This window comes from Lolium rigidum, chromosome 2, assembly GCF_022539505.1.
Source record: "Lolium rigidum isolate FL_2022 chromosome 2, APGP_CSIRO_Lrig_0.1, whole genome shotgun sequence".
In the NCBI taxonomy this organism is placed as follows: Eukaryota; Viridiplantae; Streptophyta; class Magnoliopsida; order Poales; family Poaceae; genus Lolium; species Lolium rigidum.
Genome location: NC_061509.1, coordinates 195770781 through 195798651, shown reverse-complemented (window position 1 = coordinate 195798651; position 27871 = coordinate 195770781). Strand labels below are relative to the sequence as shown.

The following is a 27871-nucleotide window of genomic DNA, read 5'->3' as shown; positions in this document are numbered from 1 at the left end:
GCAAACGCGATCCAGCACGCGTGCCGGCGTGCGTGAGCAGAGCAGCGCGCGCATGCAGCAGGCGCCATGCAGCGGCGACGACCACGTCCGCAATAGCCGGCTGTTGGAGCTAAGTCTCTTGGTTCCCTCTATCTTCTACCTCACATAAGCAAAACTAGAGCAGAGCGGCAGCTAACTTTACGCATGCATTGCTCCCTATCAATCTAAAGAAGCTATATTATTTCTTGTACTTTCACCGGTTGCTGTCTCTTTTTGATAGAGCAATCAAGCAACAACCAACTTAAGCAAGCAGCAGCATGCGCGCATGCACACCTGGCGGCAGCGGCCAGACCATAGACGGCAACTGCAGCACTCCCCGTGCAGACAAGCTACAGCGCAAGGCGACAGAAGCCCAGCGCGCGTACGCGAGAAGCTAGCATGAGAAGCACGTATACACATGCAGCGGCAACGCCCCGCGCCATCGAGCAGAAGCAGTGGCTCCATCCGCGCCGCCCTGCGAGCGCCACACGCGCTCGTGCGCTGCGTCCACTCCCGCGTGGGCCGGCTTCCAGCTCCGGCTCGCTGCACCATCTCCGGCTCGCCCTCCGCCGCGTCCGCCCGCCGGGATGGCCCCCGGCCGGCTTCAGCGCCACTCAGGCCGCGTGCGCGCCCCACACCTCCGGCTGCTGCGCACGTCCGGCTTCGCCGCGGCCATCTCCGGTTTCCGGCTGCCGCGCCCCGACCGGCTTGCGGCCAGCTGCGCCCCATGCACGGCCACCTCCGACGGATACGGCCTACGCGGCCACCATCCGGCTTCGCTCCTGCATACATCTTCCGGCTGCCGCGCCCGTGTACGCCGCGGGCGGCTCCCCCGAGCTCCTCTATCCTTCGCCATCGCCGCATCCGGCTGCGTGACCACGCGCGTGCCACACCTCCGGCTGCTGCGCCCCGTGCACGTCGCCGCCGTCCGCCGCTCCTGCAGCGGCCAGCTCCGCCGCGCTCCTCTCCCGCAGCATCCTCGCATGCCACCCGCCACGGCGGCCGCCGGCTCGCGCCTATGCCGGCTTCACTCGCCGCTGCTCCGCGGCACCCAGCTCCGTTGCGCGCTCCATCTCCTCCGGCTGCCGCCCCCCCGGCTCCAGCTCAAGCGCCGCCCTGCATCGCCGGCCGCGCCTCCGGCTGCCGCGCCTCGTCTTCAACGTGAGCGTCGGCCCGCTCCTCCTTTGCGTATGCAGGTGAAGAAAAAAAGAAAAGAAACATGGGGCCGGTTGAGTGTGCATGGCGGTCGGTTGGAGAAAGCAAAGAAAAAAAAAAGGGGAACTAGTGTCCGGCTGAAAATAGAAAAATCCTCCTAGCTGAGGAAAATAAGTTGCCGGTTGGAGCAAAAGAAAAAAGAAAAAAGAGAAATAAGCCGCCGGCTGAAAAAAAAAAAATTTGTCCGGCTGAAACATGCCGCCGACTGAATCCGCTCGATGTTCGATCGATCGAGCCGGCTGCGCCAGTGCCGGCTGGGCGGGTTGTCCTTATCCCGGCTGGGGCTGGGTTCGTTTGGTTGGTCGCTCGACTCCGCTCGTACCGGTTCCGCCTGTCCAGGCCGGCTGGGAATGGGATGAGTGGAGCCTGCACCGACTGAACCAGCCCGAGCGCGTTTGGTCGCCCGTCCGGCTGAATCTGTGCAGCCGGAATCTGCATCGACTCGTACATCTGCAACGCGTTTGGTAGCTTGGCCGGCTGGAATCAAGCCGCCCGAGGCCATCAGCCATCGACACTTCCCCGCGCGCGCAAATCGGCCAACCCGAGAGACACTCGGGGGCTCTCCCCCTCTCACACCGGCTGCACCTTCGCCCTCTTCCGGCTGCGCTTGCACCGACTCGCCTGCCGGCTGCGCCCTCGGCGCCATTCACGGCGCGTTTGATGGCTTGGCCGGCCGGAGCCAAACCGGCTGAGGCCACCAACCACTCCCTCGCCTCTACGGCTTCAACAACTCGTCATCACTATCGAGATCAACCCTACAGCAAAAACAAAAGGTAAGTAATGCTGAGTAACCCTCCGCACCACTGCTCAGTCGGGTAACTCGAGTTACACTCGGGGGCTACCCCTCTTCCGCCGCACTTTGCTGCTTAACCCCGGACCGATTCAACTCGTCCCGGGGGCTCGCCGGTTGGTCCAAAATGCTCTATCCCACAGACGGCTTAGTAGTGTGTACGGTACCAAAGGCCCACTCTTCGACTCAGCTGTTGTCCGCAACCCGGCTTCATGGCTAGCAAGAGCAAAAGCTGGAGGTCGCCTCACATGAACAACGTCCAAAGAGAGATCACCTTGGGCATCCCGGCCTTCGCCGATGTAGCTCGAATGAGTCCGCCCCTCAAAGTCTAAGTACTCGTGCGCTCCACTTTGCGGCCCACTCTTGACCTAGCTACAGACCGCAACCTGGCTGTATGGCTGGCAAGAGAAAAAGCCAAAGAGCGGGGGGGACATGAAAATGACTCCAGGGGGCTCGGACGAAACCGAGCCAACATCCCTCTACATAAAGCTAGCACTGCTAAGGCTCCATATATTATATGTCTTTACTTGACTAACTTTGTCTCTTATATGACTATCTCCGATGGACTTCATCGAGTTGGCGGACCCCAAGGTCCACCTTCCGGGTGCTCTTCGGCCACGAGCCGGCGGACACCGAGTCCACCTTGCCAGCGGCCCAGAGCCTTCGAGCTGGCGGTCCTCAGCGACCACTTCCGGGTGCTCTTGAGCACGAGCCGGCGGACACCGCGTCCACCTTGCCAGCGGCCCAGAGCCTTCGAGCAGGCGGTCCTCAGCGACCACTTCCGGGTGCTCTTCAGCACGAGCCGGCGGACACCGAGTCCACCTTGCCAGCGGCCCAGAGCCTTCGAGCTGGCGGTCCTCAGCGACCACTTCCGGGTGCTCTTCAGCACGAGCCGGCGGACACCGAGTCCTTCGCCGCCTCGTCCGGTTGCGTCTTGTCCGGCTGCGACTTCGTCGCCTCGTCCGGCTGCGCCTCGTCCGGCTGTGCCTTCGTCGCCTCGTCCGGCTGCGCCTTCGCCGCCTCGTCCGGCTGCGCCTTCGCGCCTCTTCCGACTGCGCCTTCGCCGCCTCGTCCGGTTGCGCCTTGTCCGGCTGCGACTTCGTCGCCTCGTCCGGCTGCGCCTCGTCCGGCTGTGCCTTCGTCGCCTCGTCCGGCTGCGCCTTCGTCGCCTCGCCCGGCTGCGCCTTCGCCGCCTCGCCCGGCTGCGCCTTCGCCGCCTCGTCCGGTTGCGCCTTGTCCGGCTGCGACTTCGTCGCCTCGTCCGGCTGTGCCTTCGTCGTCTCGTCCGGCTGCGCCTTGTCCGGCTGCGACTTCGTCGCCTCGTCCGGCTGCGCCTCGTCCGGCTGCGACTTCGTCGCTTCGTCCGGCTGCGCCTTGTCCGGCCGCGACTTCGTCGCCTCGTCCGGCTGCGCCTCGTCCGGCTGTGCCTTCGTCGCCTCGTCCGGCTGCGCCTCGTCCGGCTGTGCCTTCGTCGCCTCGTCCGGCTGCGCCTTCGCGCCTCTTCCGACTGCGCCTTCGCCGTCTGGCTGCGCCTTCGCGCCTCGTCCGGCTGCGCCTCGTCCGGCTGCGACTTCGTCGCCTCGTCCGGCTGCACCTTCGTCGTCTCGTCCGGCTGCGCCTTCGCCGCCTCGTCCGGCTGCACCTTGTCCGGCTGCGACTTCGTCGCCTCGTCCGGCTGCGCCTTAGTCGCCTCGTCCGGCTGCGACTTCGTCGCCTCGTCCGGCTGCGCCTTCGTCGTCTCGTCCGGCTACGCCTTCGTCGCCTCGTCCGGCTGGGCCCTCGCGGCCATCGTCCGGCTGCGCCTTCGACGCCTCGTCCGGCTACGCCCTCTTCGTCCGGCTGCGCCTTCGCCGCCTCGTCCGGCTGCGTCTTCACGCCTCATCCGGCTGTGCCTTCGTCGTCCGGCTGCGCCTTCGCCGCCTCGTCCGGCTGCGCCTCCGCCATCGTCCGACTGCGCCTTCCTCGCCTCGTCCGGCTGCGCCTTCGCCGCCTTACGCATGGTTGAGATCAGCCTTGGCGACTCCGCGCCTCTCACCCACGCCACGCCATGGTCTACATCGACATCGCCATCATCATCTACATCATCAACATCGCGTTCGGGACCCTCCCCGCGACTCGACTGCAATTCGAGTCCCACGCAGGCTCGGGGGCTAATGACGGGGATATTACCCCCGGTATGGCAAAATCCTCGAGTTTACGAGCACGCCACATTTCGCGGATCAAGAAAATGTGCCACGGATCAAAAGATATGAAGCAAAGAAGAAATAGAAGGAGAACCGTGCGCTGGGCCGGCTTCCGGCTCCTGTGGCCCATCCGGCTTCGCCCGGTCCGGCTCCCCCGGCCGGCTGGGCTGCCTCTCCGGCTGGGCCTACCCGCGCGCTGGACTGCGTCCGGCTTCGGCCGATCCCAGGCCAGCTTCCGGCTCGCGGGCCCTCGGCCGGCTTCTCCTTCACTGGGCCGGATGACGCCCCAGCGCTGGCCGGCTCGCTCGAGCTTGGCAGCTACCGGCTGCTGCAGCTCCTCACGCGCGCCCACGCTCGCTCGGGAGCACGTCTTGGCCGGCTCCTGCTACTACTTCCAACCTCTACGTACAGCAAGCATCATGCATGGCCGGCCGCTCCTCCAGGCTACGTATCAACCGGCTTCATACAATGAGCTGCTCCACGTCCCAGCATCCAAGGCCAAAGATAGGATCGATCAAGCATACAAGGCATTGGATCCCCTGTCAGGAGTACGATCGGGACGACGACCAGGCAGCTACGTACAGGCTATCGATAGGTAGACTAGACTCACTGTGGTGCAATAGTAGCACTGTAGTGTACAGTTGATGAGACCCCAGCAGTCATATCATGTACAGTGCATGTGGGCCATCCCTTGTCCCCTGGGTGCCACTATATAAGACACACCAGGGGGAAGCCCTTCAGGCTCATTCTCTCCAAGGGCCAACGCTGCCCTCTCTCTCACTCGGCTCAGATACGAGCAGCCGGCCAGGCTCTCTTCAAGCTGGCCCGGCTCCCTCTTAGCTCACAGTAGCTTCTTCCTCCTCAGGACAAACAGCTCAAGGAGCAACTATGTAACACCATATACTGTCATATACATCAGACATGCAGGAGTAGGGGTTTTACCTCCACCGCGAGGGCCCTGAACCTGGGTACATCACCGCGTGCTGTGTACCAATCCCGCATCCGGATACCGTCGACGCCCATACAGGAACCACCTAACTTTAGCTACCCCGTAGCATATGCCGTGACGATACCACGACAGCCGCGCCGCCCTAGGGTTTGGCCACCCCGTGGCCCCTCTTCGTCTCGTCTTCGGTCTTCTGGAAGCTTCGTGAGAAAATAGGCCTCTGGGCTTTTATTTCGTCCAATTCCGAGAATATTTCTTTACTAGGATTTCTGAAACCAAAAACAGCAGAAAACGACAAGCGGCACTTCGGCATCTTGTTAATAGGTTAGTTCCGGAAAATGCACGAATATGACATAAATCGTGCATAAAACATGTAGATAACATCAATAATGTGGCATGGAACACAAGAAATTATCGATACGTTGGAGACGTATCAGCATCCCCAAGCTTAGTTACTGCTCGTCCCGAGCGAGGTAAAACGATAACAAAGATAATTTACGGAGTGACATGCCATCATAAGCTTGATCATACTATTTGTAAAGCATATGTAGTGAATGCAGCGATCAAAACAATGTGTATGACATGAGTAAACAAGTGAATCATAAAGCAAAGACTTTTCATGAATAGCACTTCAAGACAAGCATCAATAAGTCTTGCATAAGAGTTAACTCATAAAGCAATAATTCAAAGTAAAGGTATTGAAGCAACACAAAAGAAGATTAAGTTTCAGCGGTTGCTTTCAACTTGTAACATATATATCTCATGGATATTGTCAACATAGAGTAATATAATAAGTGCAATAAGCAAGTATGTAGGAATCAATGCACAGTTCACACAAGTGTTTGCTTCTTGAGGTGGAGAGAAATAGGTGAACTGACTCAACATTGAAAGTAAAAGAATGGTCCTCATAGAGGAAAAGCATCGATTGCTATATTTGTGCTAGAGCTTTGATTTTGAAAACATGAAACAATTTTGTCAACGGTAGTAATAAAGCATATGCATCATGTAAATTATATCTTATAAGTTGCAAGCCTCATGCATAGTGTACTAATAGTGCTCGCACCTTGTCCTAATTAGCTTGGACTACCTGGATTATCACCGTAATACATATGCTTTAACCAAGTTTCACAAAGGGGTACCTCTATGCCGCCTGTACAAAGGTCTAAGGAGAAAGCTCGCATTTGGATTTCTCGCTTTTGATTATTCTCAACTTAGACATCCATACCGGGACAACATAGACAACAGATAATGGACTCCTCTTTTAATGCTTTAAGCATTTGACAACAATTTCTTTTCTCATTAGAGATTTGAGGATATTTGTCCAAAACTGAAACTTCCACCATGAATCATGGCTTTAGTTAGCGGCCCAATGTTCTTCTCTCACAATATGCATGCTCAAACCATTCAACTCAGTGTAGATCGCCCTTACTTCAGACAAGACGAACATGCATAGCAACTCACATGAAATTCAACAATGAGTTGATGGCGTTCCCCGATAAACATGGTTATCGCACAACAAGCAACTTAATAAGAGATAAAGTGCATAATTACATATTCAATACCACAATAGTTTTTAAGCTATTTGTCCCATGAGCTATATATTGCAAAGGTGAATGATGGAGTTTTAAAGGTAGCACTCAAGCAATTTACTTTGGAATGGCGGAAAATACCATGTAGTAGGTAGGTATGGTGGACACAAATGGCATAGTGGTTGGCTCAAGTATTTTGGATGCATGAGAAGTATTCCCTCTCGATACAAGGTTTAGGCTAGCAAGGCTTATTTGAAACAAACACAAGGATGAAACGGTGCAGCAAAACTCACATAAAAGACATATTGAAAGCATTATAAGACTCTACACCGTCTTCCTTGTTGTTCAAACTCAATACTAGAAATTATCTAGACCTTAGAGAAACCAAATATGCAAACCAAATTTTAGCATGCTCTATGTATTTCTTCATTAATGGGTGCAAAGCATATGATGCAAGAGCTTAAACATGAGCACAACAATTGCCAAGTATCACATTACCCAAGACATTTATAGCAATTACTACATGTATCATTTTCCAATTCCAACCATATAACAATTTAACGAAGGAGAAACTTCGCCATGAATACTATGAGTAGAAACCAAGGACATATTTGTCCATATGCTACAGCGGAGCGTGTATCTCTCCCATAAAGTGAATGCCAGGATCCATTTTATTCAAACAAAACAAAAACAAAAACAAACCGACGCTCCAAGAAAAAGCACATAAGATGTGGCCGAATAAAAATGTAGTTTCAGGGGAGGAACCTGATAATTTGTCGATGAAGAAGGGGATGCCTTGGGCATCCCCAAGCTTAGACGCTTGAGTCTTCTTGATATATGCAGGGGTGAACCACCGGGTGCATCCCCAAGCTTAGAGCTTTCACTCTCCTTGATCATGTTGTATCATACTCCTCTCTTGATCCTTGAAAACTTCCTCCACACCAAACTCGAAACAACTCATTAGAGGGTTAGTGCACAATATAAATTGACATATTCAGAGATGACACAATCATTCTTAACACTTCTGGACATTGCATAATGCTACTGGACATTAGTGGATCAAAGAAATTCATCCAACATAGCGAAAGAGGCAATGCGAAATAAAAGGCAGAATCTGTCAAAACAGAACAGTTCGTATTGACGAATTTTAAAATGGCACCAGACTTGCTCAAATGAAAATGCTCAAATTGAATGAAAGTTGCGTACATATCTGAGGATCATGCACGTAAATTGGCATAATTTTCTGAGCTTCCTGCAGGGCAGTGGGCTCAGATTCGTGACAGGAAAGAAATCTGGAACTGCGCAGTAATCCAAATCTAGTACTTACTTTTCTATCAACGGCTTAACTTGGCACAACAAAACTCAAAACTAAGATAAGAAGAGGTTGCTACAGTAGTAAACAACTTCCAAGACACAAAATAAAAACAAAGTACTGTAGGTAAAAACATGGGTTGTCTCCCATAAGCGCTTTTCTTTAACGCCTTTCGGCTAGGCGCAGAAAGTGTGTATCAAGTAACATCGAGAGATGAAGCATCAACATCATAATTTGTTCTAATGATAGAATCATAAGGTAACTTCATTCTCTTTCTAGGGAAGTGTTCCATACCTTTCTTGAGAGGAAATTGATATTTTATATTACCTTCCCTCATATCAATAATAGCACCAACAGTTCGAAGAAAAGGTCTTCCCAATATAATTGGACAAGATGCATTGAATTCAATATCCAAGACAACAAAATCAACGGGAACAAGATTATTGTTAACGGTAATGCGAACATTATCAACTTTACCCAAAGGTTTCTTTGTAGAATGATCAGCAAGATTAACATCCAAATAACAATTTTTCAGCGGTGGCAAGTCAAGCATATTATAAATTTTCTTCGGCATAACGAAATACTTGCACCAAGATCACATAAAGCATTACAATCAAAATCTTTAACCTTCATCTTAATGATGGGCTCCCAACCATCTTCTAGCTTTTTAGGAATAGAGGCTTCGCGCTCTAGTTTCTCTTCTCTAGCTTTTATGAGAGCATTTGTAATATGATGCGTGAAAGCCAAATTTATAGCACTAGCATTAGGACTTTTAGCAAGTTTTTGCAAGAACTTTATAACTTCAGAGATGTGGCAATCATCAAAATTCAAACCATTATAATCTAAAGCAATGGGATCATCATCCCCAATGTTGGAAAAAATTTCAGCGACTTTATCACGGAGCGGTTTCAGCGGTTTTAGCAGTTTCGGGCAGTTTTTCGCGCTTTGCATTAGAAGTGGAAACATTGCTAACACCAATTCTTTTATTAGTATGAGTAGGAGGTGCAGCAACATGTGTAGCATTAGCATTACTAGTGGTGGTAATAGTCCAAACTTTAGCTATATTCTTCTCTTTAGCTAGTTTTTCATTTTCTTCTCTATCCCACCTAGCACGCAGATCAGCCATTAATCTTATATTCTCATTAATTCTAACTTGAATGGCATTTGCTGTAGTAACAATTTTATTTTCAATATCCCTATTAGGCATAACTTTTGATTTCAAAAGATCAACATCGAAGGCAAGACTATCAACTCTAGAAACAAGAATATCAATTTTATTGAGCTTTTCCTCAACAGATTTGTTAAAAGCAGTTTGTGTACTAATAAATTCTTTAAGCATGGCTTCAAGTCCAGTGGGTGAATTCCTATTATTGTTGTAAGAATTTCCATAAGAATTACCATAGCCGTTGTCATTATTATAAGGATATGGCCTATAGTTATTACTAGAATTGTTCCGGTAAGCATTGTTGTTGAAATTATTATTTTTAATGAAGTTTACATCAACATGTTCTTCTTGTGCAACCAATGAAGCTAACGGAACATTATTAGGATCAACATTAGTCCTATCATTCGCAAGCATAGACATAATAGCATCAACCTTATCATTCAAGGAAAAGGATTCTTCAACAGAATTTACCTTCTTACCTTGTGGAGCTCTTTCCGTGTGCCATTCAGAGTAGTTGATCATCATATTATCAAGAAGCTTTGTTGCTTCACCAAGAGTGATGGACATAAAAGTACCTCCAGCAGCTGAATCCAATAGGTTCCGCGAAGAAAAATTTAGTCCTGCATAGAAGGTTTGGATGATCATCCAAGTAGTCAGTCCATGGGTTGGGCAGTTTTTAACCAGAGATTTCATTCTTTCCCAAGCTTGAGCAACATGTTCAGTATCTAATTGTTTAAAATTCATTATGCTACTCCTCAAAGATATAATTTTAGCAGGGGATAATATCTACCAATAAAAGCATCCTTGCATTTAGTCCATGAATCAATACTATTCTTAGGCAGAGATAGCAACCAATCTTTAGCTCTTCCTCTTAATGAGAAAGGGAACAATTTTAGTTTAATAATATCACCATCTACATCTTTATACTTTTGCATTTCACATAGTTCAACAAAATTATTAAGATGGGCAGCAGCATCATCAGAACTAACACCAGAAAATTGATTATTCATAACAAGATTCAGTAAAGCAGGTTTAATTTCAAAGAATTCTGCTGTAGTAGCAGGTGGAGCAATAGGTGTGCATAAGAAATCATTATTATTTGTGCTAGTGAAGTCACACAACTTAGTATTTTCAGGGTTGGCCATTTTAGCAATAGTAAATAAAGCAAACTAGATAAAGTAAATGCAAGTAAACTAATTTTTTTGTGTTTTTGATATAGAGTGCAAGACAGTAAATAAAGTAAAACTAGCAACTAATTTTTTTGTATTTTGATTTAGTGCAGCAAACAAAGTAGTAAATAAAATAAAGCAAGACAAAAACAAAGTGAAGAGATTGAGAAGTGGAGACTCCCCTTGCAGCGTGTCTTGATCTCCCGGCAACGGCGCCGGAAAAAGAGCTTGATGGCGTGTATTTCACACGTTCGTTGGGCAACCCCAAGAGGAAGGTATGATGCGCACAGCAGCAAGTTTTCCCTCGAGAAAGAAACCAAGGTTTATCGAACCAGGAGGAGCCAAGAAGCACGTTGAAGGTTGATGGCGGCGGGATGTAGTGCGGCGCAACACCGGAGATTCCGGCGCCAACGTGGAACCTGCACAACACAACCAAAGTACTTTGCCCCAACGAAACGGTGAGGTTGTCAATCTCACCGGCTTGCTGTAACAAAGGATTAACCGTATTGTGTGGAAGATGATTGTTTGCAGAGAAAACGGTAAAAACAAGTATTGCGATAGATTGTATTTCGAGTAAAGAGAATTGGACCGGGGTCCACGGTTCACTAGAGGTGTCTCTCCCATAAGACGAACAGCATGTTGGGTGAACAAATTACGGTTGGGCAATTGACAAATAAAGAGAGCATGACCATGCACATACATATCATGATGAGTATAGTGAGATTTAATTGGGCATTACGACAAAGTACATAGACCGCCATCCAACTGCATCTATGCCTAAAAAGTCCACCTTCGAGGTTATCATCCGAACCCCCTCCAGTATTAAGTTGCAAAGCAACGGACAATTGCATTAAGTATGGTGCGTAATGTAATCAACAACTACATCCTTAGACATAGCATCAATGTTTTATCCCTAGTGGCAACAGCACAACACAACCTTAGAATTTTACGTCACTCGTCCCGGTGTCAATGCGGGCATGAACCCACTATCGAGCATAAGTACTCCCTCTTGGAGTTAAAAGTAAAAACTTGGCCAGAGCCTCTACTAGAAACGGAGAGCATGCAAGATCATAAACAACACATAAGCATAACTTTGATAATCAACATAACAAGTATTCTCTATTCATCGGATCCCAACAAACGCAACATATAGAATTACATATAGATGATCTTGATCATGATAGGCAGCTCACAAGATCCGACAATGATAGCACAATGGGGAGAAGACAACCATCTAGCTACTGCTATGGACCCATAGTCCAGGGGTAGACTACTCACTCATCACTCCGGAGGCGACCATGGCGGTGTAGAGTCCTCCGGGAGATGATTCCCCTCTCCGGCGAGGGTGCCGGAGGCGATCTCCAGGATCCCCCGAGATGGGATCGGCGGCGACGGCGTCTCGGTAATGTTTTCCGTATCGTGGCTCTCGGTGCGGGGGTTTCGTCACGGAGGCTTTAAGTAGGCGGAAGGGCAAGTCGAGAGACGGCACGGGGGCCCACACCACGGGGCCGCGCGGCCAAGGGGGCCGCGCCGCCCTAGGGTTTGGCCACCCCGTGGCCCCTCTTCGTCTCGTCTTCGGTCTTCCGGAAGCTTCGTGAGAAAATAGGCCTCCGGGCTTTTATTTCGTCCAATTCCGAGAATATTTCTTTACTAGGATTTCCGAAACCAAAAACAGCAGAAAACGAGCAATCGGCACTTCGGCATCTTGTTAATAGGTTAGTTCCAGAAAATGCACGAATATGACATAAAGTGTGCATAAAACATGTAGATAACATCAATAATGTGGCATGGAACACAAGAAATTATCGATACGTTGGAGACGTATCACGTGCGTGTCGTCGCACGTTGTCGCGCGGTGGCAGCAACCGAGTCAACAGCTCCTGGAACTTGGCGTCGAGCTTGGAGTTGAAAGCTGTCTCGAGGCCATCCAGCTTGTCCAGCGCATCGGTGAGTTTGGCGTCCACATCACCAATGCACGCATCGACGTCACGTGCATGCCAAAAGGTGGGTGAAGTGAGCATGCAACGCCTCACTAGTCATCTTGGCCGGGTCAACAGCGACCGGATCAACTGGTCCTGACATGGTTAGTAAACAAAAAAGAAAAAATGTATATGCCTACAAACTACGGAATATGGTGGTTCACGCGCAATTCGTCAAGCAAAATACAAAGCTCTTACAAGTTCTTACCAAACAGGAGGAAGACGATGTAACAACCAGCAAGGATCAGCGTCTCCAAAGATTGCCAAAGAGATTACCAGGTGTCGACACAGTGCACGTGGAGACAATATGTAGAGCTGTAGGAAGGCTAATATGGTAGCAAAACAGCAATTGTCAAAACAGCAATGCAGTATTGAAAGTATGCTCAACGACGGTACTGTGCTGGTCCTAGGCTAGACCGTACTAGAGACGCGAGCCTAGAATACTAACGAGGTCACGGCGCGACAGACAAGCAACTAGCAGTGATGAGGTGGCGATGATGTGGCGACGCGAGGTGCGAAAAATCACTATGATGGCAAGTGTCTCAAACTGATCCCCGAGGTCTAAAAACAGTATAGCCTCAGAAAAAAATTGTCGAAATTTCGGAGGTGCTCCGGAAAGCGCGCAGGCGCAAAAAAAAAGTCACTATAACGGCCAGTCGCGAAAGCGATCGCCAAGGTGAAAAACCAGTATAGCCAGAATTTTTTTTTCGGAGGCAGTTCCAGACTCTCACGGAAACTTATCTCACGGAAATTTTTCTACAGCACAGACGAAATCAGAAGGTAACAGCTAAGTAGAAAAAACAATAAAACCTAATTCTACACGGACTCTATCGCGGCAGAGAAACAACACGAATCTGTGTCGCAGTAGGAGACAGGGTATATGGCAGATGTATATGATTGTGGCGGAAACGATCTGGTGGGTGTATATGGAAGTGGCGGAAGTACATGGTGGGTGTATATGGCAGTGGTGGAAGTATATGGTGGGTGTATATGGCAGTGGCGGAAGTATATGGTGGGTGTATATGGCGGTGATCTGCGTATGGTGTGAGCGGCCTGCGGCGGCGTGACTAATATGACCAGAACTCGAAACTCTAAAGGAACTAGACGCTAAGACCAGCAACTCGACACGAAGATGCAGACACAAATTCAACTATGCAAAACTGAAAAGACAATGCAAGGCGTGGCAGGGGGTTTATGGGACGATATGATCTAAACCCTAACTGTATTTTTGGCTTTTTCATGGTTTATGGGTATGATGGCAGATGCAATCTACACTAGGAAAACAGTAAAATCTCACCGAGCAACCTGAAATCTGATACCACTTGATAGCGCAAAGGTGGCCGATCTTTCGATGAGAGTATGATAACGTCGATTTGTTGGTGGAGTTCGTGCTTGATGATCCGACTACACGTGCAAAGCTCGTGCGCCAATGCAATCGGTAGGACAATCTCCGGGAATTACTGATCTTGCGGTTGCGCGATCAGCCTGACCAGCGAGGGTCTTAATTCCTACCTGAAATCGAGAACAAGTAAGAACTAAAGATGCAATCAGAATATTGCGAATGAAAGATGAAAGCTTTATTAAAAAGAAAGGTGGGATTCCGAATAGTCGGTCTTGTTCTGGGCATTGGCCTCAAAAGAAGTACACGAGAGTTGCACCGATGGCTAACTTTTAATCTGGGGGTATTTAAAGGAGGAAAAGGTGAGGTTTCGGCCAGCCATACGTATGGTGGCCGAACCAAACCCTAGAAGGCCTTTCCCCCTTCAATACGGACTCTAAAAAGTGGCTGACTTAATTCCTGCGAAAATGACATGGGCCTGGGGGAGCGGTGTTTTGGAACATGGGTCCATATGCTCTCTATATATTGAAATGCATCTTACATACATTTTAAATTTTAGAAAAAATTGAAATTAAAAGTTCGCACGTACATCTTCACGTGTTACATGCTCACAAAGTCGTTTCATAAAAAATCGACTTATCATGTGACGTGTGTAAAAAAGACAAAATTCAGTGCTAAAAATAATGCTTTTCACAAGATAAACTTTATCTTTTTTATATAGACCACACAAAATATTGGTTTTTCGTGAAACTTGACGAACGCACGTATATTATGAAGATGTACATGTAGAATTTTTTGTCCAAATTTTTCGACGTTTTGAAATATATATTTTTAGTAGAGGGAGCATACGCGCCCGGGAGCCGAATTGAATTTCCGTGGGCCTGGCCCAAAACTAAAGGTGACGCAACACCATATTATGCTATGGACGAAATTATGAAGTGGAAAACTCTATATTTCGTCCATGTCTTCATCTCCTCTTATGGTGGCTTCAAAGTTCTGAAATCTCCACTTGCGGCATCATCTTCAATCCTCAAATGCTTGCTGCCATCTCCTCAATGCGTGATCATGCTCCAATGCTTGTCCTCCTCATCCATGCTTGGTCCATCATTCCTAAGAATAACAAACCCATCTGATTTAGGCAGCATCATATTCTCATGTATGTGAGGAATAGTTCCAAGAAACGAAAGTATCTGATAGTTAAGTTGTTTGGCACGAGCTCGAGTGATTGGTCCTTGTATTTATGTGGCTGTAGGTACAGCGGTTGTATCAAGAGATGGGATGTCCTCATCAATTTCCTTCAGCTTACCCAACTTAGAGACCCTCCAGATCGCATACTGCAGTAACCTCCCAGATGTTTTTCCATTGGACGACAAGTACCCTCCAGCAATATCATCAGGTGTCACATTCAAGAACCTAAAGCAAATCAAGCTATACCATCTTCACAATTTGGGGCAGATATGCGAAGTCAGATTGACTGCGCCGGCGCTGCAGACGACCGGCCTCCGGGATTGCTCGGGTCTCAGGCGTCTGCCGGCCGTAGCACGTGAAGGTCCCAAGCCGGTGGTGGACTGCGAGAAGGACTGGTGGAACAAACTCGAGTGGGATGGCTTGGATGCCGGTCATGACCCATCGCTCTTCGAAACGCGCCACTCAGCCTACTACAGGAAGACCCTCCCGATGGTCTCGTTTCTAAGGTCCGTTGCACATAGATTTCTTATGTATGCATATATGTCGATAGAAAAGTTGTTTCATTTTTTCCTTCGGGAGAAGGAATAACTTCATTATCTGTTTTTCGTTCTTCATTTGTCAGGTGATATGTTGCGCTACTCTGGCATGTGTTGCTTCGCGGTGCGAGGAGGTTGGGCTTACGTGAAGCTTCACTTTGTTGTTACAAGTCCTGATCTCACAGATCCGGGGTGTTCCCAACTGCGTAGGTGTGTCCGCAAAGTGTGTCTGTGTTCGAGTTTTCGGTCCGTGCTGCACTGCTACTACTACTTGTACTCGCAGCCTCGCGGGTGAATAAAAGTTGTGTTTTCGCCACGATACATGACCTTGGTCCTTGGTATGCTTGGATTGGTGTGTGATGTTCTGCTACTTGGAGTCCTAGCTTTCATGCTTGGTGCGATGTTCACTAGCCTAACGGATTTGTGTTGGTTTGAAGTCTGTTTGTAATAAGAGGGTGTGCCGTGTCCAGATACTCCACTTGTGTCCACAAGAGAGTGTGGTTTTGTGATTGATGAACCGTTAATTCAGCCTGTGTTTGGTTGATGAACAACAAACATTGTATGATTGTGATCATTATCGGAAAATTGTACTATTGTGATGAATTGTCTTGTGATTTCATACAACATGAGTTTTAAGCGTATAATATGTTGGCATTGTGGATATTTGTGGTCTGGCAAGCTCTACGCTCAGCCTGGTCGCTAGCGTAATTTCTCCACATCGCATTCATCAAGATTCTATACAACGTGTTGGTGAAGCCCACTCTATTGCCTGCTGGGCGCTGACTTTTCTCCTGCTTCTATCGTTCTTGCAGGTATGTGTTGTGGGTCCGGATGGCAATGGGTACCCGTCCCCCGTTAACCCGGTGGGTACCCGCATCAAATGGAGGAGGGTATGGTGAGAAAAAAACTCCATGGGTCCCTTAATGGTAAATTATCTGACCCAACGGGTCTGGCGGAGGCGGGTATGGAGGTATGAAACCCATACCCTTTAACCCGTAGACCCGCCTCAGACATATGGAGCCCACCTATCATTGAGTAAAGAGACACCCCACGTCCCCACTCCCCAGTCCCCACTCCCCAAAGACCCAAACCGGCACAAACCCTAGTTCTACCGTTCCCCAAAGGCCAAATCCGAGCCCCGACCCCGAGCCCCCCTCTCCCTCTACTCTCAGCCTCTCACGCCGCCGCCGCCCCACTCTGCTCTCACGCCGCGGCCGCCTGTTGCCCGCCGCCAAGCACCGCCCTCCAGCCTCCACCCTGCTCCCTCCCGGCTGCCAACGCCCGCTGCCATGGAGACCATGCCGGTCGAGGAACAGAGCGACCAGGCCGAGCCGCCGGCGCTTGGAGCGGATGCCCCGCATCTGCAGATCCCGGCGCCGCGGAGCGGGGCGCGGTTGGGCTTCCTCCTCGGCGTGGCCCCGTCGCGGCCGGCATCCAATGCTGCGCCACGGTCTGGTTTGCCTCCGGTGGGTGCTGTAGCAGGGGGCGGGAGTGGGAACACCCGGAAGCGGGGCCGGCAGCCTCCCTCCGATGGCGACGCACATCGACAGAGCAAGCAGAAGAGAGGGAAGGAGGCCGCCGGCGATGCACAGCCACAGAAGGAGAAATCTCCATGGTATCATCTATCATGTCTTCTTATTTTTCTTTCGTAGTTGATCGATTTGAGAATGGAATTGTTGTGTCTGTACGAAAATGTGTGCATATTGTTGCAGTTGATCCATAAGAGAAGCACGAATCTGAACAAAATTGTTGTGTACTGAGAAATTATTGTGTACTGATTTGTTTCCTGAAATATGAGCAGGAAAATTAAAACAATTATGCTTGCTTGCTGCTGTCTATACGAATCTGAATGAAATTGTGTACTGATTTGTTTCCGATCTATACGAATCTGAACGAAATTGTTTGGTCGCTGCTGTCATAATTTCTAGTAGCATATGGTACTGTACTGCTAGCAGCCAGCACTTGTTTTTGATATTGTTTGCTTGCTACTGTTTACTTGCTTAATACTAATATGCTATTACTTGTTTTTGGTTTAGTGAAACAAGGACAAGCTGTAGTAGTATACTTGTTTTTAATTTGCTCATGTAATCTGCTAGAGTATGAGATAATTTGCTCATGTAAGCTGCTGGATAGTATTGTTTTTAATATTGTAGCTGCTGGTTACTATTGTTTGCTTGTTGTTGTTTACTATATGAGATACTATTTTTTGCTTATTGCTGTTTACTATTGTTTGCTTGCTGCTTGTGATAATACTAATATGCTAGCACTTGTTTTTTGTTTAGTGAAACAAGGACAAGCTGTAGTAGTCAAGCTCCAGCTGAATCTGTCAACGAAATATCTGATGATGAAGTTGAGGAAGTGCCTGTTGTTGCTACAAGGAGGCTCACATCTGATGTATGGCTCGAGATGTCAAAGAAGATGGTGCGTGGAAAGCCTACTGCCATATGCAACTACTGTCACAAGGAACTAACTGCAGGAGCCAAGAGTGGCACTTCACATCTACGTGACCATCTGAAGATATGTACTCAAAGGATGTTGAAGTTGAGGTCCACTTCTGGAAAATCATTGTGTCAGTCTCAGTTGAGGATGACTGCTCAAGCTGAAGGGAAGGTCAATGTAGAGAGCTATACCTTTGATCAAGAAACTTGTAGAGAAGAGCTTGGCGACATGATAGTGCTGCATGACTACCCATTGAGTATCGTCGACCATGCTGGATTTAGGAGGTTTGTTCATGCATTGCAGCCACTCTTCAAGATGCATACAAGGAATACTATCAGGTATAGCTCTCTACATGATGATTGTTTGGTGCATGATGATTGTTAACCTTACCTTGTGTTAATGAATCTTGTTTTGTGTTGTTTTGTAGGAAGGATATAATAGGTCGGTATGACAAGGAAAAATTAAAGGCAATCGAGTACATGAGTATGCTGCAATCAAGGGTGGCTGTCACCACTGATATGTGGACAGCTGACAACCAAAAGAAGGGCTACATGGCTGTTACAGGCCATTTCATTGATGAATCATGGAAGCTGCGAAGCATTCTTATGGGGTATGTATTGCTCTCTACTCTCTGCGAATCGTTCTCTCTACATGGCTCAATTGTTCTTATTGGGTATGTATGCTTATTGCAGGTTTATATATGTGCCGGCACCGCATACCGGAGATGTTATAGCCGAAGAGCTCCATGAAACCTTGATGCAATGGAACTTGGATGAGAAACTATTGACTGTGACAGTTGACAACTGCACTTCAAATGACAAGGCGGTTGACCTTATGATCTCCAAGATAGGGAAGTCCAAGCCGCTCTTACAAGGTACAATGCTTCACATGCGCTGTTGTGCTCATATTCTAAATCTGATAGTAAAGGATGGCTTAGATGTGATAAAATCCGGTATACACAATATTAGAGAGCGTGTTGCATATTGGACTGCCACACCAAAGAGAGTTGAGAAATTTGAAGAGATGGCTAAGTATAAGAAGGTAAAAATCACAAAGAAGTTTTCGTCATGCTTGACATAGCTTTGCCTTATAGAGCTGTCTTTGAAAGAGCCAGAGTAGTAGACAAGCAGTATGAATCTCTGCCTACATCTGATGAGTGGGACTTTGCTGCCATGGTTGTACCTAGGCTTAGTTTGTTCTATGAGATAACTACATTATTCTCAGGCACAGATTATGTCACTGCCAATGTTTTCTTTCCTAAGATCCGTGAAATCAAGATGAGAATTAGGCAGTGGGCAACCTCTACTCGATCTATGTATCCAAGAGATGTCCAATAACATGATAGACAAATTTGATAAATATTGGACAGATATCCAAGGGCTAATGGGCATAGCTACACTCCTTGATCCTAGATATAAGAAGCATATGCTGGTAGCATGTTTTGCAATGCTCCATGGCGTTACCTCAACCTCTTACGAATGCACTGAAAAGGTAGATTCGGTTGTTGCTGATCTCCATCGATTAATTGAGGAGTATGAGCTGGATGGAGATGAATATCAACAACAAGAAGAATGCTCCTTGTCTGAAAAGCCAGCCCCTGCCATTATGTCTTTCTTCCATGATATTGTAGCACAACAAAAGCCTGCAGCAGCTAGACTTCAAGGTGAGATAGAGCATTACTTGTCTGATGACGTGGTGCCATATACTGAAACGTTCAATGTGTTGGATTGGTGGAAAGTGGCTGGCACAAGGTACCCTACACTAAGAAAGGTGGCAAAAGATATTTTTGCTATTCCAATCACCAGTGTTGCTTCAGAATCTGCATTTAGCACAAGTGGCAGAATAGTGAATGAACATAGGAGCCGCCTCACTTCTCACATGCTTGAGGTTCTGATGTGCTATCAAGATTGGCTTAGGAACAAGTATAAAGGTGAGAAAATGATGCATTTTTAAAACATCTGTCTCTACTCTCTACTCTACAATGTCTCTTCCAACTAATGCTTCTAACCTGTCTTACTCGCATGGAAAATCTATTTTTTGCAGATGCTCATTTGGGTGAACAAAGCTTCTGGTCTTGTCTTCAAGACATACAAGAAGAGGTTAGTATGTTCCATTTGTTCTAGCATGCAAATTATATGAATTTAATGATAAACAATAAATTAACTCACTCTTGTTTCTGTGTACCATAGGATTCAGAGATAACCTTTGTATGATTGCTGGATGGAGATGGAAGCATGCTGCTTCCTTGCTGGAATGATTGATGGAAGCATGCTGCTTTGTATGATTTCTGGTCTTGTTGGATGGATGGATGGAAGCATGCATGGAAACGGATGCAAACTGGTTCATGTTCTCATGGAGCTGATGGACTTGTTGCCTTGCGGAAAATGTGATCTGAAATGATCTTGTAATACCGTGCTTGTGATGTGTTTCTGCTTTTATGTTGAACTTGTAATATTGGAGTGTTGGACTTAGACACTTGGATTCCTGGAGCTTGTTATTGTGGACAATTTGTTGTAATATGTGAACTTGTACTGCTATCATGATGTGTTAGAATGTTATTGTTGAAATCTAGTCAATGTATTTGCTGTCAATATATTTGTTAATATCTTGTTGTCAATCTGCTGCTAAATGAGCAAACATGCTGTCAAAATTTTCTGTACTTTTGTGCATCGGCGGGTCTCCAACGGGTCACGGGTACCCGTCACGGGGCGGGTATGGTGGCGTTCTTGACCCTCCGGTGGGTATGGAGGCGGGTGGCGGTGGCGGGGAGAGATGCACGGGGCGGGTATGGAGGTGGCAAACCCGCCTCCATACCCGTGCCATCCGGAGTTGTGGGTGAGGTGAGACCCACCTAGGCTCGCTTCATGCTGGTGCGCCTTGCATGGGTGCCCCTAGGCCCTAGCTGCTGCTAGTTTATTGGTATGCGACACTGCACTACAATAGTCGTCTCCAAACACAAGCTAATGTACACATAAATGTTGGCATAAGAACATCTCTCGCTTAACATGGAACCGTTAAATGCGGATGCGGTAACGGGTAACCGCATCTCCATTTTGCGGTGCAAAAATTATCGCAGCACCCCAAACTACAATATTCTGTTTTACGATAGAGGGTATTCTAGATCCATTCTACCGCGACACTTGATATACCGTAAATGAGGGTTTTCAACATAAAGAGGCTTTGAGTGAGACATCAATATTCAAAATAAACATAGATAATTCAAATTAAAAACAATGTTTCAATCAAATGCATAGTCTTGTACTGTGTTTCTAAAAAAAATGCATGCAATTCGGGATGAAAATGGTGCCGGTCAAGAAGAACCTTCACCATTGTTGTCGCCGCCACCACCACCACCGGTTGCCGGAGCACCGATGTCATTGTCGCCACCACCACCAGCTCTAGCCACCTCTATTCTTGTCTTTCTATCTTCCAATACGTCGGTCATTCTTATCTCCCACCATTTTTTTGTTAGAGGAACCTTTTTGTTTGGATCCATCATCATCACCTAGATCTCATTTTCCTCTTCGAGGCGGATATTTCTATCTTCAAAATTCTGACCTTCTCTTCACATCTTCTCTAATTGCTTCCCACGTTGTTATCTTATCGAGTTTCCTCTTGTCGATCGCATCCGCGCTTCGTACGCATATCCTTCATCGAATGGTTGGAGTGGTGCGCGATGAATGCCGACCTCGTTCCCCTCCAGCATATCGAGAAATGAGGTCGGAATGCTATGCAAATTGTCTCTGTGCAACCTTACAAACTAAGATTTCTACCCCAATTTCAATTGTTGACATCAAAAGATAAGAGTGAGGGCAAATAGGTATACCTATTGTGCCAATTTGCACCACCGCGGAACCGTTGGTAGCAGACGAAGTCGGGGATGGGGTATCCGGAGGGGGCACGGGGCCACAGATAGCCTTCCACTTCGTCTTCCGTGGCACCTCACTCGATGATTTGGTACAAAACCGGAGCGGCGGCGTAGCCATAGGAAGGCCAGAACCTGTCGCTACCACAATCCCCACAACGTGAACGCCCCGTCGTTTGCGCTTCATCCTACCGGCGACAGCCACATGCACCTCCACGAAGGTGACGGCGGCGGAGTTGGGGGAGCGACGGGAATCAACGATTAGGCCTGCATGAAGATGCGTCATTACGACCAATATATAAGCATATCAATTATAACAACATCATATATTATGGGGCAAGGGACTAGGTACTCCATATCTTCTTAATTAAGGGAACCATGAAGCAAAGTTGGCAACACCATATATCAAGACTAAATTAGTGACAAAAGTTGCGAAAAATGCTTTTGGCACACATGAGCACCACTGCTCCCGGTTTTTGAAAAACATATTTCTGAGATTCCAAAAAAACAGAGCATAAATACGCACATATATATAGAAATCTTCTCAAAGTATGGTGAAAATTTGGAGAAAATATGTTGTATTATGAACTATATAAAAAGACAAATTTCAGACAAAAACTATCCCTATTATTTTCCCTGTACATCAAAATACAACACAATTTCTACCGAAACTTCGCACAGTATTCAAGGCATGTGTATGTATTCATGGAAGGAATTTTATGATTTCTTGAAATATAGAAGTATAATTTTCAAATATTTCAAAAATCGGGAGCACTAGTGCTGAAGTGCACCAAATCTCCTACCGAAAAGTTGTTGCAAATGACAAACAGCTCAACATAAAATGCATTCGGATCTCATTTAAACCCAGGCAGCAGCTTTATCATCAACAGAATACATGAGAGAATCATCGATGAGATAATCCATCAAATTTGTAGCAAAATAAATGTTGCATTATTACATATCGGTGTGATCAACAAGAATTACAATCTGAAAGCTTTCCCATCCCAAAAACTTGCGGACCGGCCAAGAATTTAAGCATTCAAGAGCCCCTGACAAATTCATGTCTAGACTCTTGGTCACAAATGCCACCAATCATAGTATCATAATCTATAAAGTGCCATACTCCCTTATAATCCACCAATCTAACATCTACTACACGATCTTTAAAACGTTCAACTTTGTGTGTGGGTTTAAGAACAGCTATAATCATTGGCAGAAATTTAGACCAGAGCGAGCGCCTACTGTCAGAGATCGTCGACGTCGATGACGTTCCTGAAGCTCCCACCGAGCAATGACAGGAGACCACCGCCGTGCACCCTCCCCTCCGGAACAGCGAGATCTCCACCCTCTCTGCGCCTATCCGACGGCGACGGCACGGATGTCGACGAGGACTTCATAGAGAGGGGAACCAGCACCTGAGGAGGTATTAGCTCCTGCCTCCCCGCCGTGGCCACGGGCGAGCCGTCGCACTCCGACACCGTGCTCACGCCCGAAGACGAGTACTCGTAGTTCATGGCACTGGCTGCTGCGGCCGACAACGACACTATGCCTCGGAAGAGGCCCGGCCCGATCAGGCTCCCGCCGCCGCTCTTCCCTGCCCCGCCGTCGCGTCGACGCTGCTGAGACGACTGCGAGGCCACCAGCGTCGCATGTGCGGCGCAGAGGCCGCTCCTGCCGCGGGCAAACTTCTCGCAGCCCGTGCCGTACGTGCACCGCTTGCCGCCGCCGTGCGCCTTGCAGAACTCCGTGCTGCCCTGCGCGCTCTTGCCGCAGCTGTCGACCTTGCACCTCTTGCCGCCGCCGTGCTTCACGCAGAAGTCCGTGCGTCCGCGGGCGCTCTTGCCGCACCCGGGAATCGCGCAGCGCTTCCCGCCGCCGTGCGCCACGCAGTAGCTGGTGCCGCCGTGGACGCTCTTGGGGCAGAGGCCGCCGCCTTCGTACATGCAGCGCTTCCCGCCGCCGTGCGCCTTGCACAGCGGCGTGCTGCCTTCCGCGCCCTTGGAGCAGCCATCGAAGACGCACCTCTTGCCGCCGCCGTGGGACTTGCAGTAGAGCGTGCTGCCCTGCGCCCCCTTGCGGCAGTCCGGGTACTGGCAACGGCGGCCGCCGCCGTGGGAGATACAGAACCCGACCTTCCCCTCGGCGCTCCGGATGCAGCCCTCGACTGCGCACCGCTTCCCACCTCCGTGCTTGATGCATCGCCCGGACTTGCCCCGCGCGGCTTTAGGACAGTCGTTATATCCGCACCGGCGACCTCCGCCATGGGCAATACAGTGATCCGTCTTACCCTCGGCGCTCTTGGTGCAGCCGAGCTGCATGCACCGGCGGCCTCCTCCATGGGCCTTGCAGTAGGCGGTGCGGCTCTCGGCACCCTTGTAACAACCCGGCTTCTGGCACCTCTGCCCGCCTCCATGGGCAATGCACAGGCCTGATGCCCCTCTCGCACCTTTGGAGCACCCTTTGAACCTGCATTTCTTCGGATGCCGGCGATGAGCCGGCTGTCCAGGATTGGTTACACCGGTGACAGCATCAGAGCTCACACCAAAAGAAGTCTCTGTCATGGTCGTTGCTGAAGGTTCAGGGCTGAACTGAAGGTGATGTTGAGCATGCCCATTTCCGTTGTCCGTGTAATCCAGCATATCATCGTGTGCTTCTACCTGAGCCACTCTATCAAAGAGCAGTGACGGCATGTAGCCACCGGAGCTCCTCCTGGAAGAGGTTGAGCCCTCGTCGACAACGGAGAAGGATATGATGTTTCCTTCAGGCGCTTCAGAACGCTGAACAATAGCTTCAGCATTACCCCTCTGATCATGAAGCCCATGGCTCATCGTCCCAGGATCAGTGAACGACAAGCTCCGACCAAATAGAGTCACCGGCGTTTTCGACTGGCCGGCACCTCCGGCAGGTTGCTGGTAATCCACGGAGCTCGGTTCAGGCGGCGGACCCAATCCAAGTACCAGCCTGCACGCATCATCTTGTGCTGAAACATGTGCAGACCTCCGGACACCCCTGCTGTTGCCACGGCTGCAGTTGTCACTTGCTGAACCCCGGAAGTCCAAGGAAAATGAGGTCGGGCCATGGCCGACTGTCGTGTAGTTCGGCACAGAATGACCAGCCATCAAAACCACAGAGCTGTCCATCAGGGGCTGGCTTCCACGGTGACGGATATCCGCGAAGCCGTTATTCATCTAGGCTAAGTAAACTTTGTACACTGAACTGAGATTTTTTTGCTTTCCTTTGAACTGAATGTAGGTGGTGGAAGAAACAACAGAAGATCAAGCTTTGTACACTGAACTGAGATTTTTTTGCTTTCCTTTGAACTGAATGTAGGTGATGGAAGAAACAACAGAAGATCAGATGATTCCTGATATTTTATATGTGCAGGGTGGAGTAGACGAAGTCGAAGAATATGAGCAGCAGCGAGGTACCGTTGAATCCGCTGCTAACAAAACCTGATGTGTCTGCCCTGTCCATTACCTTCTGGTTTCAGCAAAATTTTGTGACCCACAGGTACTTGAGCTCTGACAGACTAAACCATCCGGTACATTGATAATCTTATATGGTAGTTGATCTTTCAGTATGTTCCTTGTTCTTCAACTAGATGTTGTGCATCAACTAGGAGCAGAGGAGCTAAAATGCTATGTATGCGCCAGGGCAATCTTCAGATTAGAACAGCACTGCAACAAAACGGAAATGGTAAGTCAGGTGGTGCTCATGCTATATATAGAGAGCTTAATGTGACTCCTAATTAGCAGTATCATATAAAAGCAAGTACCCATGAACCAAAAGAACCAAAATCAGAAGAAAGAACGGTCTACTTATATCTGCATATAAATCGGTAAAAGAACAAATCAGTGGCTCCAGAAAAGGGCCTTGAATTGCTGAAGCTAAAGATAATTTGGTCAAATGGAATTTCTGTTAGCTATTTCCTTTTTGGGACCTTTCTCGTCCAGTGATCTGATTGACTATTTGGCTCCATGCCAACCACAGAACATTGCGGAATCTTACACAATGATTGAAATGGGAATCAAACTACTAGTAGGCAAGCAGAGGACCGGTAGAGTGAATATTCGTGAGATGCAACTCAAGTTGGCCGCAGAATCAGTAAAAGATCGGAATTATGAATGACTCAATATGATAAATAAGAACACCAACCAAAACCTTCTCACAGAAATCGAAGTTTATTCTCCTTTCGTCAAACCATAAAGCTCGCGTCAGCTTGGAGAGGTAAAGTCGAAAGTTTGACAAATGAGCACATACAGAATTCAACACAAAAAGACATATGGTTCGACAAAAACAGATAACCTGGACATATGATTTGACATATGTAACGTTTTGCTCATCATTGTCCATGCCTTAAGAATAAGAGACATAAAGGGCATATCAAGTGCACAATAGCATAAGTCAAAGCTTCCTTTGCATAGTAGCCACATACTAATATACTAAAATTTACTTAAACAACTAGGCTAAACTTTTGAGCCTACGAATCCTGCACAACCCCTATTGAACAGATAAATGAATCACATTTCTTTTCCTTTCTAGAAAGAAGGTTGCAGCAATTGATAAATCCCCTAGTGCATATATAACAATTGATAAATCTGTGAGACACCATCCATTGCCCCCCAACTTATATAAGTATAGTTAATTAGGTTGGAGTCAGATTAGTTCAAGTCGTACCTAATAGCTACAGCTATGAGAGATGATTATCCCTCTACAGTACAACCATCTGGGTCAACATTCATAGCCACGAGAACGAGCATAATTTTCAATGCTTATTGGAAGTGTTCATCCAGTTGACTAAACGATCTGATGCTCCAGTACCTGTGGCCTCGGAGAAAGATCGTTGGAGGTATGGGGATGCCACCTTCGTGGCTCTGAATTTTAACCAAAGCTCCATATATGAGCAATAACCAAGAACCAGCCTTGACCACAACCTTACAAGAGGAGACAGAACTACAACTACCCATATAAACTTTACTCAAGAAACCGTTTAAACAACCTAGGATCTACTTTAAGGAATATGTTGTCAAACATGAGACAAGACAAAATTTCCTGTATTTCTATAATTGAGTGTGAATTTTCAGAAAGAGACGATGTAATTGCATCAAAACAGGAAATTATTTCAGAAAATACCTCTGCATAACAAGAAATACATGAGCTATATATGATCTAGATGAAAATGGAATGGAACACATGTGGCAAGCCATATCTATCTAGCACAAAGAACAGACGGTGTCTGAACTTTGCAGGACATACAAAGAAGAAATCCCTAATGATAGAAGGGTAGCTGTCCTTCTTCCTACAGAATAGCCCTCAATAAACGAAGCTGGTTAGGACCATGTAATTAAATCACATCAATTCGAAAGGAAGAATATAGAGGAGGATGACAAGACACATGAGCATGACAGATCTAAACAAGTGTGTGAATTGCCTGATTAAAACATCCATGGCAGAAACCTCAAACCCTAGCTAGATTCAGGAGCCAGGCCTCTGAATCCTACCAATTGGCAAGAGCTCTCTCTCTCACACACACACAACCGAACAAAATTATATCAACAGAAACACAAACAAACAGACAATGAAAAGAAAACACGACATGACAGAGCGCCAAATATTGGAGAAGGCAAGGAGGACAGAGTAGGGAGAAGCCAGGGAATCACCTGGGATCTATCCCAATGGAGGAGGAGGAGGCTCTGGTGTCCTTTGCACAAAGAGAGGGAGAGAGAGAGAGATTCTCTTTTGTTGGAGAAGGAGACGAGGCAGAGAGAGAAGGAGGGCGTGTGTTTATGGCCTCGCAGGCTGACGGTGTTTGGTTGTAGTCTTGTGAGGGGGCTCGTAGGTGCGCGACGTCACATGACGGCGGCGTTTGCCGCCAGGCAGAGCCTTTCCTTTCCCACGCACGCACGCACCTGGCTCCGCTCGGCTCGTGGCTCGCAGCCGAGTTGCCGTAAATGGCCGACGACGGCTCTGGCTCGGGATGTGTGGCCTACGTTTGTTTGGTTTGCGTTCAGCGAGGGCCCAGTTTGGGAGTGGTTGTTTTTTTGGAACTGTGATAGGAGGAGGCTGGTAGGTTTGAAGGTTAATTGTGATGGTGATATTTTCAGCATCCGATTAGTCGGCCAAGCAGAGTATTTTTACTGGAACGGAACTCTTTCACTACGTGTGGCGTGCAAGGAGCAGACATAAACTGCACGTAAG

The 27871-nt window shown here is 48.0% G+C and overlaps 3 protein-coding genes across 3 annotated transcripts in view; 2 read left to right on the top strand and 1 right to left on the bottom strand.

The window, feature by feature from the left end:
* The window catches only part of LOC124690439, a 29475-nt gene extending 14016 nt beyond the window's left edge, over positions 1-15459 (top strand). The window contains exons 6-7 of the mRNA XM_047223826.1: positions 14947-15339; positions 15456-15459. Of these exons, the coding sequence (XP_047079782.1) occupies positions 14947-15339; positions 15456-15459 (397 nt within the window). The remainder of the gene's footprint in view (positions 1-14946; positions 15340-15455) is intronic.
* Positions 15460-18036: 2577 nt separating this feature from the next.
* Positions 18037-20010, top strand: LOC124690438 (zinc finger BED domain-containing protein RICESLEEPER 2-like). The gene is made up of 6 exons (XM_047223825.1): positions 18037-18146; positions 18236-18418; positions 18501-18682; positions 19439-19695; positions 19852-19907; positions 19998-20010. The coding sequence occupies exons 1-6, from the start codon at positions 18037-18039 to the stop codon at positions 20008-20010; spliced, it is 801 nt and encodes a 266-aa protein (XP_047079781.1).
* Positions 20011-22892: 2882 nt separating this feature from the next.
* On the bottom strand, positions 22893-27378 carry LOC124692789. The gene is made up of 2 exons (XM_047226219.1): positions 27334-27378; positions 22893-25350 (listed from the first exon to the last, which is right to left on the bottom strand). Exon 2 carries the CDS (start codon positions 24859-24861, stop codon positions 22918-22920), a length of 1944 nt encoding a protein of 647 aa, XP_047082175.1. The 5' UTR covers positions 24862-25350; positions 27334-27378; the 3' UTR covers positions 22893-22917.
* Between the last annotated feature and the right edge of the window lie 493 nt (positions 27379-27871).

What these genes read in the sequence shown, in the direction of transcription:
- LOC124690438 (XM_047223825.1), top strand. Translation starts at nt 18,037, where the DNA reads ATGATAGTGCTGCATGACTACCCATTGAGTATCGTCGACCATGCTGGA. An exon ending in CATACAAGGAATACTATCAG is followed by an intron (nt 18,147 to 18,235) that starts GTATAGCTCTCT and finishes GTTGTTTTGTAG; the next exon opens with GAAGGATATAATAGGTCGGT. An exon ending in TCACTTCTCACATGCTTGAG is followed by an intron (nt 19,696 to 19,851) that starts GTTCTGATGTGC and finishes TATTTTTTGCAG; the next exon opens with ATGCTCATTTGGGTGAACAA.
- LOC124692789 (XM_047226219.1), bottom strand. Translation starts at nt 24,861, where the DNA reads ATGAATAACGGCTTCGCGGATATCCGTCACCGTGGAAGCCAGCCCCTG.